This window comes from Equus asinus, chromosome 5 (assembly GCF_041296235.1).
Source record: "Equus asinus isolate D_3611 breed Donkey chromosome 5, EquAss-T2T_v2, whole genome shotgun sequence".
Taxonomy (NCBI): domain Eukaryota; kingdom Metazoa; phylum Chordata; class Mammalia; order Perissodactyla; family Equidae; genus Equus; species Equus asinus.
Genome location: NC_091794.1, coordinates 93,800,714 through 93,820,541, shown reverse-complemented (window position 1 = coordinate 93,820,541; position 19,828 = coordinate 93,800,714). Strand labels below are relative to the sequence as shown.

Below are 19,828 nucleotides of genomic sequence, written 5' to 3'. Positions count from 1 at the left end.
AGCCTCCCTGGTCACCCCACCAGCATGATCCCATCAGGTCAGGAACCATGCCATTCAGTGCCAGCCATGCTTGGGGCATGGAATTTCTGATGACCTGGGAGCCACTCGATGTGGGGTCTAGTCTTCTGAATGCCACTTGTCCCCTTGAACCCAGGGCCTAGATCCATCCATTCTCTGGGATTGGGGAGTCTGAGCTGCCACCCCTACCCTGCATCTAAGAGGTTGGGGAAGAGCCTCCCACTCTGGTCCTTAGAAGTCCCACGCAGTTGTCTGTCCCACAGCTATACCCCTGTGTCCCTCTGGCCCCAGGCTGGGGATCTGTACCTTAGCAGATTCCCTGTTCCTCAGCATCTTACAGTCGAGTAGCTAGAACCAGCCCAGCAGTCCCCCTGGGATCTGGAGTCTTCAGACCCAGCTAGAGAGCCCCAGGGAGGATCTCCAGAACCCCTACCAGGCACCCCCGTGGTGGTGGGGGGATGGCAGACAGCCAGAGCATCCTGAGTGAGCAGGAGGGACTTGATCCAGAGCCAGACAGTCATTAAATTAGTCAATGAACATTTACGGTGTGCCTGCAGTGGGCCAGGCCCTACCCTGGTCTACATGACCGGTCCTTACACATTTTATTGTAAAAATCTTATTATGAAATATCTCATACATGTAGAAGAATATGCGTGTATACAAACATATAAAATATTTATACATATATCAAAGAGTAAAGATAAAATGAACACCCAGGCATCTAGTTTAATGGGACATTTCAGTCCCTTTGAAGCCCTCTGTATGGCTCTCCTCTGTTGCCTCCCCTTTCTTCATCCTCCCAGAGAAGAACACCATCCTGAAAATGGTGTTAATCCTTCCCTTAATGTTGTTAATCATTTAGGCTAATTTATCTGTTGGGCACAGAAAGCACAGCACCTAAAACCTACAATACTTTTAGGGGCCCACAAAAATGTTTTAATTTCTTTTTAAAATCAGAGATGATAGAATAAATAAACAGGAGAGAAGAGAGCAATTTTCCTTGCAGAATTCCAAATATATGTAGATACTCCCCCTTCCAGGAGGGGGCGCTTTATCAGGTTAATGGTGCTTTTTACCTAGTTTGCTAAGAATTTTTAACATAAAAGATTATTGAATTATCAAGATACATTTTCTGTCTAAATTGAAATGTCCACTTGGCTTTTCTCCTCTAGCATATTAATATGATTAATTATACTAGTAGATTTTCCCAATGTTGAATCAACCTTAAATCAACTCAAGTTGGTCCGTGAATTATTTTTTAAATACATTGCTAAATTTGCTTGCTAATATTTTGTTTAGGGCATTTACATCTATGTTCTTTTTTTTTTTTGGTGAGGAAAATTTGCCTGAGCTAATATCTGTGCCAATCTCCCTCTATTTTTTTTTTTTTTTTGTATGTGGGACGCTGCCACAACATGGCTCGATGAGCGGTATGTTTGTCCACACCTAGGCGTCAAACCTGCGAACCCAGGGCCACCAAAGCAGAGTGTATGAACTTAACCACTCTGCCACCAGGCCAGCCCCTACATCTATGTTCTTAAGTAATATTGTTCTGTAATTTTTCTTTCTCATACAGTCCTTGAGTGTTTTTGATATAAATTTTTATCCTTCCAGAAATTTGTCTATTTTACCTTTAAGTTTTTTGTCATAAAATTGTTTATAATTTTCTCCTATTATCTTTTAAATCTCTGCTACAGCTGTAGTTTGGTAGTGCAGTTCTCCAAACGTAACATTGTTTATTTGTGCCACCTCCCTTGTTTTTTTTCGTGGTCAGTCTTGCGAGGAGTTTCTCAATTTCTTTCCCGTGTCATTGAGGAATTAGATTCAGCTGGAAGTAAGAGACTCCACGCAGCAGCTCACTGCTCTGCCAACCCCAGAGTGAGGCCCTTGTCTTAAGGTCCTTGATGGCATCCACCACATCCACGTTTCTGACAGCAGCATAGAGAAAAGGAGAAAGAAAAGGGCAAAGGTTGTGGACCACTTCTCCCTGGCTGCTTAACATCGGAGTGCCCCAGCCTCACTTCTTGTTTCTCTCCTCTCCTCTGCCTTCTCTCATCCTATGGTCACCTCATCCACTTAAATACTGCATATGTGCTGAAAATTCCAAATTCACATCTGCAGCCTCGTCCTCTCTCCTGAGCTCCAGACACATAAATTCAACTGGCACTTAAAATTTCTGCTTGAATGTCTACTTAATAGGCATTCAAAATCAACATGGCCAAAATTTAACTCCCTAGAAAAGATAAATCCAACAAAATGCTGGAGCCCCAAATAGTCCCTTTCTTCTGAATGCTCCATGATTGCAGCTTGCAATTTGATTGCAGCTTGGCTTCCCCTCCCCAAATAGAACAGTCTGCGACTCCTAGCACTCCATCCTTTAATGGATCTCAACCAGCATTTTAAAAAAAAGAAAATCAAATAGCATAGAATAGATTATACCAGGAAATATCAATGTGCCACACCTGTAATTAGGATGAATATTGCTTGTGAAACTTTTATCTGTGTACTGGGTCCTGTTGTAAAATGTCTTATCATAGGTTGAAGTTAAAACATTTTGACTGGTCTATGTCTTGGTTTTCAACAGGTGCTTCAGGGCAAACACTGGCTCCAAGGCTCATTTCCTCCCAAGGAATTGCCCTTTCTTGTCATTTCTGGCCTCTCTTATTTCTCTTACTTTGTAGAAGCTCATTGATGCCTTACAAAAGATAATTTTTAAAATTTAACCATCTTTTTAGTTGTATATTTTATTTGTGGGTCCTTCTAGTTGTGGCATGTGGGATGCCGCCTCAACATGGCTTGATGAGTGGCGCCATGTCCGTGCCCAGGATCTGAACCAGTGAAACCCTGGGCCGCCAAAGCAGAGCGCAAGTGCCAAACCACTTGGCCACGGGGCGGCCCCCTAACCATCAGGGTTTCTTTGTTTTTTTTTTTTTTTTGAGAAAGATTAGCCCTGAGCTAACATCTGCTGCCAATCCTCCTCTTTTTGCTGAGGAAGACTGGCCCTGAGCTAACATCCGTGCCCATGTTCCTCTACTTTATATGTGGGATGCCTACCACAGCATGGCTTGCCAAGTGGTGCCGTGTCCGCACTGGGATTCGAACAGGTAAACCCCGGGCTGCCGAAGTGGAACGTGCAAACTTAACCTCTGCGCCACAGGGCGGGCCCCCAAACCATCGGTTTTAAAATGCTATATATGGAGAAGTGTTTCTCTGCTCTCCTCTTCTGCCATTTTGCTGGAAATGGAACTCTCTTCCTGTGGTTCTGTCCCATCTCATTCCATCACCACAGACATTATATTCCAGCTTCACTTGCCTCCCTTGTGTTCCCCAAATGCGCCAAACTCTCTTCTGCAAAGAATCTTTGTGCTTCCTGTTCCTTCCTGGATTGCTTTTCTCTGGCATTTCTAAGCCTGGTTCCTTTGCATCCTTCACGCCTTTTTCCTCAATCAGGATTTGTTCAGTTATAAGTGAAAGAAAACCCAGCTCAAAATAGCTTAAGGTAGGGCCAGCCTGGTGGCTGAGTGGTCAAGTTCATGCGCTCCGCTTCAGTGGCCCAGGGTTTCATGACTTCCACTCCTGGGTGCGGACATGGCACCGCTCATTAAGCCATGCTGAGGCAGCATCCCACGTGCCACAACTAGAAGGACCCACAACTAAAAATACACAACTATGTACCGGGGGAGCTTTGGGAGAAAAAAGAAAGATAAAATCTTAAAAAAAATAGCTTAAGGAAAAACAGGAGAATTTATTGGCTCACTTAACTGAAAAATCCAAGGGTAGCACTACCTTCAGATAGAGCAGGAGTCAGATGCTCAAGTGATTTCCTCACACATCAGGTCTCTGTTTCTGGGCTATCCTGCCAGGTAGCACGCAGGCACTTCTTTTGTTTATAATCTACGTGGTCAACAATTCCTGGGCAAAGAAAGTTTCTCTTTCCTGCTAGTTCTAGCAAACGTCCTAGTATTGAGTTTCATTGGTCAGGCCAGGATCACAAGCCCAGTCCTGGAAATGGACTGGGGTCAGCCCCACAAAAACCATGCATTGAGCACGTAGGAGAAGTGGTTCCCCCTAAAATGTAAAGGCATTGTTATCAAAAGTAGGACAAATGGATGATGCCCATTCCGTCATCCTGGACTTCTCTAAAGTACATCCCCTCGGTTACTCCCTATCGCATCACCCTGTTCACTTCCTTCACAGCACGTACGTGACCCGATCTGAAACGATCCCGTTGTGTTGATTTTTTATGGCCTTCCTCTCTGCCTCTGGATGGAGAGTGCTTGGGGGCAGGGACCTTGCCTGTCTTGATCCCCACAAGTGCTGTGTCCCCAGCACTTAGAACAGCATCTGGCACAAGCCTTAATAAAGGCTTGTGGCAGGAAGGAGCTTGCTGGAGAGCCCGTCCTCTCTTGCCTTCTTGAGAATCTCCCATTTGAGGTGATGGCTCCGTGCCAGACAGCATAGTTCCCTCTCTGCTGGATCGCTCCCAGCAGCCTACAAAGGTGCTCCTCGGGGCTCCCATCTCACAGAGCCCCTGTCAATCCCACTTTCTTGCAAGATACCACCCCTTTATCTGCATCTTTTCAAAACAAAACTTCACACAACAGTGGTCTACATTTGCCATGATTGCCTCCTCCCTCTCAATTTATGGTTCAGCCACTTCCTTGTTTTCCCCCTTTATCGCCAACCACCCATGTTCGGGTTCCTTGGCTGGTTCCTCCCCATCATCCTGACTTCTAAAAGTGGTGTCTCAGGCCTCTGTCCACTTCTCTTCTCTATTAACACTTTCTCCTGAGGCCATTCATCCTCAGGATAAAGTCCTGCGGCTTTAAGTACCATCTATACATTGATGACTCCCCAGATTTAAGTCTCCAGCCCTGACTCTCCAGTCCTGACTTCCAGAAGCATCTATATACCTGCCTACGTATCATGGATATCCAACTGGGGTGTTGTGAAATAATGGGAAATATGTGTATTAGTCTCTGCCCCCATCTCCTGTCTAATTTCCTAAATGATAGAAGCACTAGGAGCATCTTTTTTGGGGGGTGGGGTGAGGTGGAGATTAGCCCTGAGCTAACATCTGCTGCCAATCCTCCTCTTTTTGCTGAGGAAGACTGGCCCTGAGCTCACATCCATGCCCATCTTCCTCTACTTTATATGTGGGATGCCTGCCATAGAATCTAAGGAGGGGTCATGGGAACCTCTGATTTATAACCAAGCTGGACAGAAGTTGTGGGTAACCTGGAGACCTGCTACTTGCGATTGGGGTCTGAAGTGGGGAGCAGTCGTGTGGGAATGAACCCTTAACCTCTGTGGTCTGCGCTAGCTCCGGTTAGCGTCAGAATTGAACTGAATTGCAGGACACCCAGCTGGTGTCGGAGAATTGGTAGGTATGGGAAAAACACACACACATTTGGTGACCAGAAGTGTCAGAAGTGAAGTATTCTGTGAGTAGAGTATTCAAAATAGAGAAGAAAAACAGAAAATAGTTTCCAAAATCTGTCCAAACCAAAATTCTTTCCAAAAGTTTACCTATCCCCTATGCATGTAGACCTTTACTAGAAATATGTTTTTTCCTCTCTGTATCATATTTTTATTGAGTTTTGCCTTTCCATATAGACTGATACTCAATACACATGATTTTACGAGTTAGATATTCATTTTCCAGTGCACAGTAACTCCAACCATCTTATCTGAATGCTATGTAGATCCCAGTTATTTCAAATAATTTTTCCACCTTTAAAACTAAATGTACACCCTCTGTAAAGTATAATATTTCTTAGTTGGACTAAAAAATGGGGTGATATAATGGCCTATTACTGTAGATCCTTTTTGTTCTTATTTTTTTAATGAAGCGATTATCATTTAGGAAAAAAAACCTCCTGACCTTGATTTCTCCACTAAACCTGTGCCTCCCTTGGTCTTTCCCCTCTCAGTCAAGGGCACCCCAATCCGTCCTGCTGCTCCATCCGCAAACCCAGAGGGCATTCTCTCACCCCCACACTAATCCATCCACAAGTCCTCTCGGTTCACCACCAAATAAAAATCAAATCTATCCCCCCTCCCACCTCTTGCCATTACTCCTGGCCTAGCCACCGTCCTCTCTCAGCTGGATTACTGCAGTAATCTCCTAACTGCTCTCCCTCTTTCCCTCTTTCTCCCTTTCAGTTCATTCTCAACACAGCAAATAGCACGATCTTTTAAAAACAAATCAGATCACGTTGATCCCCTCTTAAACCTTTCAAATGCATCCCTTGCACTTAGAGTAAAATCCAAAATCCTCATCCTGGCCTCCAAGCCCAGCCTGCTCCTCTGACCTCAGGTCTCCCCATTTCCCTGCTGGCTTACCAGGCACCAAACACACTGATTTTTCTGTCTCGGGACCTTTGCACATACTATTTTTTCTGCTGGGAAATTTCTCTCTCCAATTCCACATGACTGACTCTTGCTCATCTTTCAGGTCTCAGCTTAAATGTCACCTCCTAAGGAGATGCCCTCCTCAGCTCCTCTTTCTATCATGTCACCAGTTTATTCCTTGCTCATGGTTTCTAAGAAAGCACTATGGCATTGTGGTTGAAAACTGGCTCTGGAGGCAGACTGCCTGAGTATTGAATCCCAGCTCAGTTACTCCTTGACTGTGTGACCTTGGCCACATTTACTTGACCACTCTGTCCTTCAGTGTCCTCATCTGTAAAATGGGTATGCTAATAATAGTACCTCATAGGATCAGTACCTGGTACAGAGTAAGCACTAAGTAAATAGTAGCAGGTATTTTATTATTCCTTCATGGCACATTTCTTAGGATTTAATTATTTTGATTTCTGAAATGTAAGCTTCGAGGGACAGGGCTTGTGCTGCTTTTATTTACTGCTGTGCCCCCTTGCTCCTGGCACAGTGGCTGGTACAGAGTAAGTGCTTAATTATGCTGTGGAATGAATGCATGAAAACAGACATGCTCTCACCCCTTTTGGAGCTTACAATCTAGAGATCACAGAGTCTTACCTTGTCCTACTTACCCTTTAACGCCTGGCCACTTTAGACATGTCAAAACCGGGACCCATGAAGGTTGGGGTGATTTGAGCAAAGCTTCAAGGGGGAAGGGGCATTACTCTTTCCAACTTCCAGAGACAAGTAAAATTTCTACTTGTCAGAAATGTGATGAAGTGCTGAAAGCATGTGGAACCTGCTACATCCATTGTGAACACAAGTCACAGCCTTTTATTCCAGGAATGATAACCAGGGCAAAATTTTCATCACAAGAGAAATTAAAAACAAAGAAAACCTGTGGGCTCTCCAGATGGAGCAGCAGGATGGACTGCAGTGCTGCTGACTGAGATGACGCTGCCACTGCTGTTATGTCTTCCTAGGAAAGATATCTAGTCCCCTGGCCAAATAATTGCCACCCCCTAAACATTTTGTTCATGCCCATTTAGGAATCCAGAGACCTCGTTTTACAAATGTAGGAACAGAAGCTTAGAGAGAAGGAACTTGCTCGAGTCCACATAATGAATTAAACCCAAGTCTACTTGTAGCACAAGATTTCTTTAAGCTCTGATTAATATAAAAGCTTTTAATATGAGAATGGAGTTCTCATGGAGGTGAGGAGGAGAGGGGAGAAGGAGGAGAAAGACTAGAAGGAAGAGGAAGAGTGTTGAACCAGGTGCCCATTGGCAGCCAGGGGCACTGACAGGCGTATGGGGCGACCAGAGACCTTGGGGGAAGGGCAGGGCAGTCTGCTGGGGAAAGAGGAGATGGAGGCTGGGGCTTAGTTAGGTTATTTTCAGAGCTGCTATCTTTGTCTGCATCTGCTGAATTATTAAACAACATTGCATCCTAGAGGGTGCCAGGCCAGGGTGCCAGGAAGAGACTGAAAGGGAGGGGTTAGATCTCTTAGCAAGACCTTGAGCCTTCTAGGCTGGGATAGAAGTAGACCCCTCAGGCCTTGACCTCCTGTCCCACCCCACTCTCAGCTGATGGAGAGATCCTGCTTTGGGCCACAGCCGCACACACCATTCCCTCTGTAAGGCTCCGTCTCCACTGGCTGCTGTCCTGGGAGGACAGGGCAGGTGATGGACAGGACTCTGGAACCACGGTCCCCCTGGGCTGCCTTTTCTTTTTCAGGGTCTCTGACTCAGACCACAGACAGATCTGACCAGTGTATGAGACGTTGGACAAATCCTTGCATCTTTCTGTGTCCTTGTGAATGCCACAGGTATTGGCAGTTCCATTTCTCAGACCCTGAAATTCACAGAGAAAAAGTGCGTTTCTCAGGGTTGCACAGCTAGGAAAGGACTGAGCTTCAATTCAGACTCATCTCTCTAATTCCAGATGTTTTCCTCTCTGTATCCTTTTTTATATTTTAAATATTTCCTCTCTTTCCCATCTTTCCTACAAAAGGAATGTATAACTTTTATAAAGATCAGAGGGGCCGGCCCCATGGCCAAGTGGTTGAGTTCGTGCACTCTGCTTTGGCAGCCCAGGGTTTTGCTGGTTCAGATCCTGGGCGTGGACATGGCCACATCAGGCCATGCTGAGGCAGCATCCCACATGCCACAGCTCGAAGGACCCACAACTAAAATATACAACTATGTAATGGGGGGGGTTTGGGGGAGAAAAAGCAGAAAAAAAAAAGATTGGCAACAGTTGTTAGCTCAGGTTCCAATCTTAGGAAAAAAAAGTAAAGGTCAGAAAAAAACAATAATCATTATCATTTAAAAATGTATTCCCTAATTCCAAATGTTGTGCTTCATGGGTTGGCTGTGCCCTATGAGTTGTCCGTGGCCCCCGTCCACTCCCGGAGTGCGGAGCTCAGGCCAATTAAGGAAGCCTGGAAGGAAGCTGGCAGATGCTAAACTTCTCTCACCTCTGGTCCTGTGCACACGATGTTCCCATCCTGAATCCTTCTCCCTTCCTGTCCCCCGACCATCTGTGCACCCCTCGCTTGGATTCATCCTTCAGGTCTCAGTTTAAATACCATCTCCTGCAAGGAAGTCTCCCCGATTGCCTCCCCACCCAGCTGGGCACAGTATCTGCTCTGTTCCCGTAGCCTCAGTGTTACCCCCATCCCTGGAGATACCTCACTGAACTGTCATTACTGTCTGTGTCCCCCTAGACTATGCGCTTCTCGAGGGCAGAGCCCCATCTGATCGTTGCTGTACCTCCAGCAGCCAGCCCAACAGAGGAGATAATGATCAAATTTGTTGAATGAGTGAAATAAAGAAAGAAGGAATAAATGAATGAATGGAGAAGGAGGCTTCTCCATTTGCATCAAGCTCTATCCTTGCATTATTTTTCCATTCAAACAAACGTTTATTGAGTGCCTCATGAGGCCAGGCACTCAACCACAGGAGATTCTAATGATAAGCAAAATCAATCAAGGGAGAGAGACTCTTAAATAACAATAAACAACTACATATATATCTGTAACTTGTGAGAAATGCCATCAAGGATAGAAACAGGGGACATACCAGAGAATAACAGGGAGCTGAGGGACGACTTTGGGATGGGTCAGATCTGTGTTTGAATTCTGCCTTGGCCACTTATCTGCTGTATGACCTTGGGCAAGCCTCTTCACTTCTGTGGGCTTTGGTTTCTCATCAGGAAAAGGCTGCTGATGCCCCTCTTTAGGTATTCTGTGAGGAAATAGAGAACATTCATCCATTCAGTGAAGATAGGTTGAGGGGCAGGTCCCGTGGATGAATGGTTAAGTTGGTGTACTCTGCTTCAGAGGCCCAGGGTTTCACGGGTTTGGATCCTGTGCGCGGACATGGTACCATTCATCAAGCTATGCTGAGGCGGGGTCCCAAATAGCAGAGCCAGAAGGACCCGCAACTAGAATATATAACTATGTACTGGGCGGCTTTGGGGAGAAGATGGAAAAAAAAAAAAAAGATTGGCAACAGATGTTAGCTCAGGGCCAATCTTTAAAAACCTAAAAGAAAAAAGAAGATTGAGTATCTCCTCCTATTCACAGAAATGACTTGCCCAAGGTCATCCAGTGCGTGTAGGATTTGAACTCGGATCTGGCTGGTTCTCTGGAGCTGGCTGATGGAGGGGGGGGGGGGCGGGCGGTGGTAAGTCCTGGTCTTGTTCCCCTTGATTCATCCCCCAGAAGCTGGGAGCAGTGATCTACCTGTTGCAGGCAAAACACCTGTCAGTCTCCCCACAGGAAAGGGAGGAGCTGGACTTCTGCACAGAGAAAGACACGAGGTTTGATGACACAAAGGAGACATTCAAAGGAATGACACCATTCAGCAGAGCTTCCTCCTTGTGGGGGGCAAGCTGGTAACTCCTGAGCCTCTGTCATCCCCATCGAGTCCCTCTGACTCCCTGAGTCCCCGTCCCTCTCACTGAGCCTCCCTTCTCCCCCTGTGAGCCTCCTCTAGCACCAACGCGTCCACTAACCCCTCCCCCTCACTGAGCCCATCACGTTCCTTCAGTGAACCCCTCTTCTTGCCCTCACTGAGCCCGTCCTCTGACTGAGCCACTCCCCTTCCCCGCCACTGAGCCTCCACTACTGCTCACTGCTCACCCTCCCACTCACTCCCGCATTCTAATTCCTCCTCCCTTCCTCTGCGCTGAGGCTGGCGCCCCCTCATGGACCTCTCCCTCCTCTGAGTCTCTTCTGAGAGCTCCCTCCCAGGAGCCGAGCTGTCTCGCCCACGAGTCCCCATCACTCAATCTAAGGCACCTGAAAGCACTTAGAGCACCTGGGGGGAGGGACTCCATCGTCCTCCTCCTCCACATCAAGGGAGTGCAGCTCCTCCATCAGTCTCCTTTTCAGGCTAGTCGCACTGACCACACCTTTGGCAAGTCCCCCTGAGCCCAGGGTTTGCTGCAGTTCTTCCCAGTCGGTCTCAGAGCTGGTTTCTGACCCTCCAGCCCCTGCCCCCGCCCACCACAGAGACTTCCCAACTCTGATGGCACCTTCCGTGGGATGGAAACTGAGGCAGGGCCATGGCTGCTGGGCCAGTGTTTGGAGGGTATGGCAGCGTCACTTCTGCTTTGAAGAAAATGGGCAGGGCTCAGTCCTATCAGTTTGCCAGGATGACTAAAGTCCTGTTACGGAGGGCCTCTCAGTGACAGTGAGGAGACCCAGGTATCTGAGCTCCCAGGGGGCATGAATGGCTGAGTTGGTCCCACTCAATGGTCCAGATTCAGCAACCGACTGGCCATGTGACCTCGGGCAAGGCACCACTGCACCTTCTGGGTCTGCTTACCCCCCTGTGCAAAGGGTATGGGGACACCTACTGGGAGGAGAAAACAGGAGCAGGGGCGTGGAAAGAACTGCACACCGCCGGGTCCGGGGCCCCTTTTGGGGGCCACCAACGTTTGCGAAAGCCGCGCTAGGCTCAGCGGCAGCGCTGTGGTTTGTTCTGCAAGCGAAGGGCCTGCCTGGCGGGCAACCAACGCGGCCAGATCTCCGCCGGGACGCCAGTCGCCCTTCTGGGTTAACCCCTCCACTGAGTCAGGGAGGTTGGAGAAGAGGTCCTAGCGAGGCTTGTGGCCCAGGAGACTACGCAGAACCGATTCGGCCAAGGGGCAGCGTGCGGTACGGGAAGGAGCACCGCGCAAGGAGTCAAGTCTCCTGAGTTTCTAGTTCAGACTCTCAATGTCACATAGTTTGGCCTCAGGCAAAATCTTCCTCCACCGAGAGCCCATGATTTCTAAGTAGCAGCTACCAGAGCTTATGACTCAGCGATCAGACCAGAGAAGATGCAGTCGTCTTCCTACCCCAAATTTGGAGCAAGGGGGATGAGGACCTGATGGCCTAGCAGGGCAAAGTGGGACGAAAGACCAAGGACCTGAACGGTTTGGGCGAGTCCTGAACGGGCGGGGTAGGGGAGGCGGGTTCCAGCATACTAGTCTCTGATAGGCTGTGCTGTCCATCGCTCGGCCTCGTGTTCTATAAGACGCACCGGCGGAAGGCACCGCGCTGGCGTAGGGGCTGCGGCCGCATCTCTCTCCGGTGCGCGGCGTCCATCCTCCATCGTGCCCCGCGCGGGGGTAGCCGGCGAGACCCGCGGACTGACCGCTGCAGACCGCCGGGGGGCGGGGGATGCCGGGCTGCCGCATCAGCGCCTGCGGCCCGGGGGCCCAGGAAGGGACGGCAGAGCCGGGGTCCCCACCGCCGCCGCCCCGGGAGCCCTTGTCGTCCCCTCAGCCCCCGCCCCCAACTCTGACCTTGCCCCCGACCCTGGCTCAGGCCTCGCCGCTGCCGGAGGCGGCCCCGGCGTCGGCGGTCTCTGCCGAAGGGCAGGAGCTGCAGCGCTGGCGCCAGGGCGCTAGTGGGGGTGCGGGGGGCACCGGCGGCCCGGGCGCGGCGGCAGCCGGGGCTGCGGGGCGCGCCCTGGAGCTGGCCGAAGCGCGGCGGCGACTGCTGGAGGTGGAGGGCCGCCGGCGCCTGGTGTCGGAGCTGGAGAGCCGCGTGCTGCAGCTGCACCGCGTCTTCCTGGCGGCCGAGCTGCGCCTGGCGCACCGCGCCGAGAGCCTGGGCCGCCTGGGCGGCGGTGTGGCGCAGGCCGAGCTCTACCTGGCGGCGCACGGGTCGCGCCTCAAGAAGGGCCAGCGCCGCGGCCGCCGCGCCCGCCCGCCCGCGCTGCTCGCCTCGGCGCTCGGCCTGGGCGGCTGCGTGCCCTGGGGCGCCGGGCGCCTGCGGCGAGGCCACGGCCCCGAGCCCGACTCGCCCTTCCGCCGAAGCCCTCCCCGCGGCCCCGCTTCTCCCCAGCGCTGACCTAGCGCCGGGACTCCTGACCACCCCGACAGGCCATCGCCAAGGTGCTGACCGACGGATTGAGGACACTGGCTGGATGTCACCGACGCGGATGGACGGACTGACCGACCACAGGAAGAGACAGTCGGGGGGCCGGGGGCCCAGTAAAGGAGGTTGAGGTGCGGTCTTAGGGGCTGGTGCATCCGCGGGGCGGGGTGGTGCAGGGGCCGGGTCTCCCTTCGCTGGGGCTTCTGGAATCTGCTGGGTCCCTAATACAGCGGTCCACTTTCTGCTGCCGCCTCCCCTAGATCACCTGGGGAGTGAGGTGGTACCACCAAGCCCCCGTTATAGAGTTGGACAAATTGAGCGTGGATCACAGCGTGGGGTTGGCGGCGAACTTTTACGAGTCGGAGTCTGCTGTATTGACGCAGCACCCCTAGCTTCATCTCCACCTGCCATGCCTCTCCTGGACCCTTGGGGCTGTAAGAAGAATCTTGCCCTTGAGGCTGCTGCGTTCCGGCACCGCCCAGCTCCACACCTTGGGGAGGACAGAATAATGAGGCCCTGGCCTGGGATGGGGGCTGGCACAGCGATGTACCACTGAGTTTTCCTCTCCTAAGCCCCCGTGTCTCATTTCGGGAGATGGAGACCCAGAAAGATTGAGGATTTATTCCCATCACATTTATACTTAGGTCCTTCCACTTCTAGGAGATGGATCTTTTCTCATACCCTCCTGTAGCTTGGCTAAGATAATCGGGGTGGGGTGTTTGGTAACTGCCTAAGGCCTCACCTGCTCTCCTAGGAGCCCCCCTCCCAGCCTGTGTCTAAGATGGCTCTGCAGGGATGGAGCCAGGTGACATTCTTTAACAGGCCCCAAGGGGGCAGGTATGTCGTGGGATGCTAGAAAGGGAGGCCTTAAAGGGCCAGACCTGTAATGAGATCAGCCTCTCTTCCAGCCACATGCCCTTCAGGCCCCCCATGCCCCTGCCCCCACTCAGCTGTGAGTGGCCTGGCTGCTGCTTTGCTGCTCACCAGCTGAGTTGACTGCAGCCTCACTTGTCAGTCTGTGAAGTGGGTGTCTTCACCTTCTGGAAGGGCTGTAGTGAGGTTAACACAGGGCAGAGCTCCGTCTTCTTCCCCTCTAAGTCATGGAATAATGTTTTACTCTCTTAAATCGCACCTCGAAAGAGGCACTGCTTTTACTGGTGGAGCCGGGAGCTAATTTAAAGGCCTCACTTTATGGAGTGGCAAGGTCACATGTCAGCAAGGGGCAGAGCTAGGTCCAGGGCCTGTATGTGTCCTTCCCATTGTGTCTCTTCCTTGCCCAGAGGCAGGGGCTAGAGAGAGCTGGTGTGCCTGTCTGCTGTGTGACCTAGAACAACTCTGCCCCTTCTTTGCGCTGGTTTCCTCAGTCCCTCTCTGAACAGAGCTGTCCCTCCTCATGTCAGGGCTTGGGGATGGGGAGAAGAGCGTAGGATGAGAACGTCAGAGTTATGGGAATCTGGTTTAATCCTGGAGTCCTGAGGATCAGGTGCTTTGCTCAAAGGCAGAGCCCCAGGGGCCCTCACCTGACCCTCTCCCACCAGCCCTTCCTCTCCCCAGGTAGGCCTTCGTGAACCCATTCTTCGCTGGGGAAGGGAGGTTCAAGAGGAGGTCTCAGGGGCTCTGAGAGAGCTTGGGGGCCAGGAGAGCAGTGAGGGGCCCTGGCATCCTCTGACCTGCCCAGAGAGGAGGTACTTCACTAAGCTACTTGGGTCATTTGGGGTCTAGAGGCCCAGAGAGGACAAAGACTTCCTGGAGGTGACACAGAGAGGAGCTCAGGCCACGGCGCTGGGCTGCAGCCAGGACTGTTTGCTTTCTGGATTACACGGGAGACGGCGCTTGGTCCAGAAAAGCTTTCAGCTAATGGTGTAAAGTGCTCTGTGCTGTCACAATTTTGTCTTTCCTTTCTCTGGGATTTATTGGTAATCAGCTTTGTCCTGATTTGGAGGGGGTGGGGGCGGTAGAGAATTAGAGATGGCTCTTGCTGGAGAAAGTGGCGATGTGTGTAGGAAATGGAGATTGGTCCCAGTGTCACAGGCAGCTCTGTCCCCTCCCTCCACTTCCATATGTCCCACTGCTTCTCACCAAGGGCCTTGGCCAGGGCACACAGCACTCAGTGACTTGAACTCCAGCTCTTGGTTCAGTGCTCTGCCCACTACCCCTCAGCCAACTAATAAAAGTCATCTTCTCACCTCTGCCTGGCCCACCCAGAGCCCCTTCTAGGAGGCTCCATTTTCTCAATGAATAAACTGATATCTACTCAGTGCAGGGCCTCCAGAAACGGCACTGAGTCAGAGGGTCTCTGCTTTTAAGACCTGGGCAGTTGATGTTGTTGGAGGGCTATTTTTAGGCCTTCACAAATAACTATAGCCCCTGGTCAGGAGACTGACCCTCCCCCCCCCCCATAACTTCCTGAACACTTTCTTGATGGCCCCCAGCCCTGGGGACTGGACAGAGTACAGGGGATCTTGAGGGACTTATGCACTGAGGACATTGATGGCCATCAGTGTGTGAATCTGGGATCTCAGCAAAGAGAAATGAAGAGAACAGGAGCCTTTCTCCAGGCCAGTGCCTGAGGCTGGGAGACCACTTTAGGCTTCTAATCTGGGACGTGCCCCTCCCCGGGAAAAACTTCTCTCTTTTGGCTGGCCCCAGCCAAGTGAGGGCGTCTCTGGGCGGCGCCACCAGAGGGCAGTGTGGGGCTGCATCCTGGGATGTGGGGGCGTGGCCTGGAGCAGGCTTTGTCCCCGCCCCCAAACAGCTCCTTACCCGGGCCTTGAGCTTTGAGGGTCTGGCAGAGAGAGCGAGTAGTGGAGGTCACTTAGAGAGGGGACACAAAGGAAGCCCTGGGGTTGGGCCGGGCCCTGGACCTCAGGGGAAAAGTACATCAGGAAAGACCTTCCTGGAAAGAGAGGTGGCCCTGTTGGTGGTCACTGTCTCAGTAAAAGCCCGCAGTCATTTCGCCCCTTTGGGTGTATTATATCGATAATTGATCACAACACCCCGTGCCGCCGCCTCCTGGGGACCAAGGTGGCTTCCTAGAGATTAGACTGAAGCAACAGGTGGAGGCTAGGGCGTTCCAAGCCTGCAGTGGGCAGTCTCTAGGAGGCTCCCTTCCCCTGACAGCCATATCCCTCCAGAAGCACGCAGGGGTCCCAGGCTTCTCAGAGCTGAAGGAGAGGCTGCCTGTTTTACAGCCAGCGGGGAGGAGGTACCTAGGAAAGCAAGGAGATCCTCAGGCCTATTTCCTGCACCCTGGCCAGGAATGATGGGGGAAGGGAATATTTGGTTCAGGAATAATATATTAACTACCTCCTCTGCCAGGCATTGTGCTAAGCACTCAACCCATTATCTGTTTCAGCCTTTCCAGCTATGCAAAATCCTCATTTCTGTGGTTGAGGAAACTGAGAGTCAGGGAGGGCAGGTGACTTGCCCAAGTACATAGAACCTTTAAGTGGAGGATCCCTTAAACATTAGGTTATATGGCTTTTCATTCATCAGGCTAATGAGGGCTCCATTTGGGGGGATTTCTGGGCTCTTTAAGTCTGGACACAGTGACCCCTGGTCCTTGGTTCTAGGGAAGGATGTGATGAGACACTGGAGGGATGGCAGAAGGTCCTCCCCACAAAGTCTGGGCACACCCCCAGAAGCTGGATCCCCATTCTGGTTGTCTGGGCTCCAGAGGGTGAGTGAGGCTGAGTCAGCACACTGGCTTCAGGCAAGGGCAGGCCAAGGATGCTCAGGGCCTGGACTTGCCTGGGAAGGCTCCCTCCTCTCCCTGCACACCTGGGCTGGAATGTTTGGTGCCAAGGAGAGCAGAGAGCATGGAATGGCAGAGGAGGAGGGTGACAGGCTCTGTGGTAGGGCAGAAAGTGCCCCTGACTTGGAATGGAGTCCTGGCCTGAAACTTCTCAGCTGGGTACCTTGGGCAAATGGCTTCCCTTCTCTGAGCCAGTTTCTTTTGTGTGTTTGTGTGTGTATGGGAGTTAGGGAAGAGATAACTTCTAAGTATTAAACGACAGGTCATACTAAGTGCCTAGCACATAGTGGAGATCTGTAAAGGTTTGATGGAGCCAATCTAGCTAGCCCAGGAGAGACTGCCAGGACAGAGTCCACGGTAGTGTGGGCCTTTGCTTCTCCAGAGCATCGCCATATCAGGAATCCCTGGAACGGTCTCCCTTCTCCCCACTACGGTCCCTGGGGAACTCCATAAGGGGAGAGGTGGAGGAGGGGGCAGGCTTTTCATCCCAGGAACATTCCATTCCAGCTGCTCAGACCAGTGGGGATCCCAGCCAAGGACAAAGGCCCAAGGGAACCTCTGCTTGCCCCAGGAGCCCACACCCCTTCCAGGGCAGGAGTCAGTGGAGCCCTGTTCCGTAATACCGCCCTACACCTTCTCTCCACAATAGGCCTCTTAAGGAGGTAGATGTTGAAGGGTTTGGGTGGGACTGGGTGGCTGTGGGAAAGAGGTAATTAAAGCTCTTGAAATTATTCTTTCCAGCTCCTCCCAGCTCCTCTGAGCCTTCACTCTGTGGATCTGGACTCCTGGATTCTGCTCCTTCCCTGAGCACCCGCTGCCGGGAGACTTCTCCAGTCTACCGGATACAACCTCGGAGCCCTCCTCACTCCCAGGAGCCCTTCACGTTACAGTGGCAAGGGGCTGGATTCTGGGGAAGTGGCCTGTACCGTGAATTTCTTTATATATGCCACATTTGACTTTGGCTGACGCTGTACAACTGGAAAGGTTATGACAGGACCCTGGGATGCCATCAGATGATTTAAGAGTGGCACAAACATTCCCAATGTGAAAGTGAAAAGAATTTCTTTTGAAAATGTAGTCATCATTCTTAAACAAGTCACAGGGCAGCTGGGGTCTCCACCCTGGTGGATGCAACTCCTTCTCAGTCTAACAGCGCTGGGAGGCCTGTGTGTGGCAAGACATTGGTCTGAGAAATCCCTTAGTTTCCCGACGCCTCTCCATGTGGGAGTGTGCCTGTGGAGTGTGCCTGTGGAGTGGGAGTGTGCCTCACAAAGATGATCAGCTGCTGGTTCCTGGGGGGGCACACGTTTCTCAGGAAGAGGTAGTGGCAACATAAAAATTCTAAGCAAAGTTTATATGAAAAAAGGAAGCATATTTATTCACATACCCTGATAGTAGAGGGAAGGGGGCCACATTTACTCACACACAACCCAGAACTTGTAGAATTATGCCAAATGAATGCACTCTGAATCAGTCCCCTGATTTACACATTCAGGAAGAATAAATTTCAATGTGAGACCAATGCATGTGGTTTTGAGGTTTACTTTGCAATGTCCCTGCCGCCTTTCCTTCGTGTGTCTGTCATGGCTCTTTAAGTTGGCAGTTGCTTGTTGTGTTTGGCAACCTGGGCCTGTTGCCTGATTTGCAGACTGCTCTCTCCCTGCATCTGGCTCAAAGCTGACCCTCTCCAGGAAGTCTTCTCCGATTAAGGATGTGATAAGGAAGCTGGGGGATGGGATTGCACGTGTGTGACTGTGTGACATGGAGAGAAGTTCTGTATGTTTGTGATAACATGGCAGCAGATGATCCATGGAGGATTGTGTGTGACTGTGCTGGTGACTGTATGGACCTGTTTCACAGTCAGGATCCTAGCAGGAGACAGGGAACACTCAAACTGGGAAGAGGTTTAAAAGGGGACTGTTTCCAAAGATGGGGGCTGGGTTTAAGAAACTAACAAGGGGGCCTGTGCAGTGGCATATCGGTTACATTCACATGCTCCGCTTTGGTGGCCCGCGGTTTGCCGGTTCAGATCCCGGGCACAGACATATGCACCACTTATCAAGCCATGATGTGGCAGGCGCCCCACATATTAAAAAATAGAGGAGAATGGGCACTGATGTTAGTTCAGGGCCACTGTTCCTCAGCAAAAAGAGGAGGATTGGAGGCAGATGTTAGCTCAGGGCTAATCTTCCTTGGAAAAAAAAAAGAAAGAAAGAAAAGAGACTAACAAGGGACCGTGCAGCTTTCTGGGGCTAGCAATAGTGGGAAGCCTTTACAACCACTGGGCCTGAAGGGAGGAGGGGAGGGGAGGTCACAGGGACCTAGAGAGTGCAGCTGTGTGGAGAGGACCCTTGACAGGTTGAGAAATATAGCCAACCATGGCAACTTGGTGTGGAGGGAGGAGGGGGAATAAATACCCCATTCTCTTCCTCCACTCCAGTCTCTGCTAGGGCCTCTCATTGGCTGAACCCAAAGGGAAGGCAGGGAACAAGGGAGCCATTGATGCATGGTCCATAGAGGTCAGCCTCCCCAGGGCACAGAGCATGGAGAAGGGCAGAGAGTGGGACTGAAGGAGCCACCACATCATGTAAATGTCTGGCGGTGTCTTCTGTTCCCCAAAGTTCACAACAATGTTTCTTCTCCCTCTGGAGCTCCCCCCACCCACTCTGGGTCCTAAGGGGTGGGTGGACTGCTCCTTGGAGAGCACTGTGGGGTTGGGGCCGAGGGGCCGGGGCTTTCCTCCCTCAGCCTTCCTCTCTCTGGCTCTGACTCCCACTTCTTGATTCCTGCCTGTCCTGGCGTCTTTGATGGCTGCAGGAATTGTCCATGAGAGAACAATGCCAGCCACTGAGTCAGTGTTTTTCTCACACCCGGAAACACTGCACCACTCCCAAACACACCCACAGACACACCTGCTGCCACCACAGGCCTCTGACATAGTCACCACAAGCCACGGCTGGTGTCAGATGTACATCAATAAAATGCACATCTTGGCACGCTGCTACACTCTGCCATGGTCATACCTAAAATGGCACATGTCACAGTAATACACACTCTTTCACTCTGTCACATACCAAACATGCCCTGTCACATATATGTACAGCAGACATACTGTCATACTCACCCATGTGAAATCAGAGTGTAGAGGTGGGCTGGTGCAGGGGTTACAGCAATGGCTGTGGAGTCAAACTGACTTCTTTGACTTCTCTGGCGTCAGTTTTCTTGTCCATAAAATGGAAATAATACTTGCTCTTCTCTCCGGGAGTTGTTGTGAGGATGAAATGAGAGGTAATGATCAG

At 51.1% G+C, this 19,828-nt stretch overlaps 1 protein-coding gene across 2 annotated transcripts; it reads left to right on the top strand.

The window, feature by feature from the left end:
• Positions 1–11,919: 11,919 nt before the first annotated feature.
• On the top strand, positions 11,920–18,051 carry TRNP1 (TMF1 regulated nuclear protein 1). Of its 2 annotated transcripts, XM_044770127.2 has the most exons (3): positions 11,920–12,906; positions 17,037–17,191; positions 17,271–18,051. In XM_044770127.2, the coding sequence occupies exon 1, from the start codon at positions 12,074–12,076 to the stop codon at positions 12,746–12,748; it is 675 nt and encodes a 224-aa protein (XP_044626062.1). In that variant the 5' UTR covers positions 11,920–12,073; the 3' UTR covers positions 12,749–12,906; positions 17,037–17,191; positions 17,271–18,051. The 2 variants fall into 2 exon arrangements, with proteins under 2 accessions (XP_044626062.1, XP_044626061.1); XM_044770126.2 differs by lacking the exon at positions 17,037–17,191.
• The last annotated feature ends 1,777 nt before the right edge of the window (positions 18,052–19,828 follow it).

Excerpts from the sequence above, each read along its gene's own strand:
- TRNP1 (XM_044770126.2), top strand. The coding sequence starts at position 12,074 with ATGCCGGGCTGCCGCATCAGCGCCTGCGGCCCGGGGGCCCAGGAAGGG.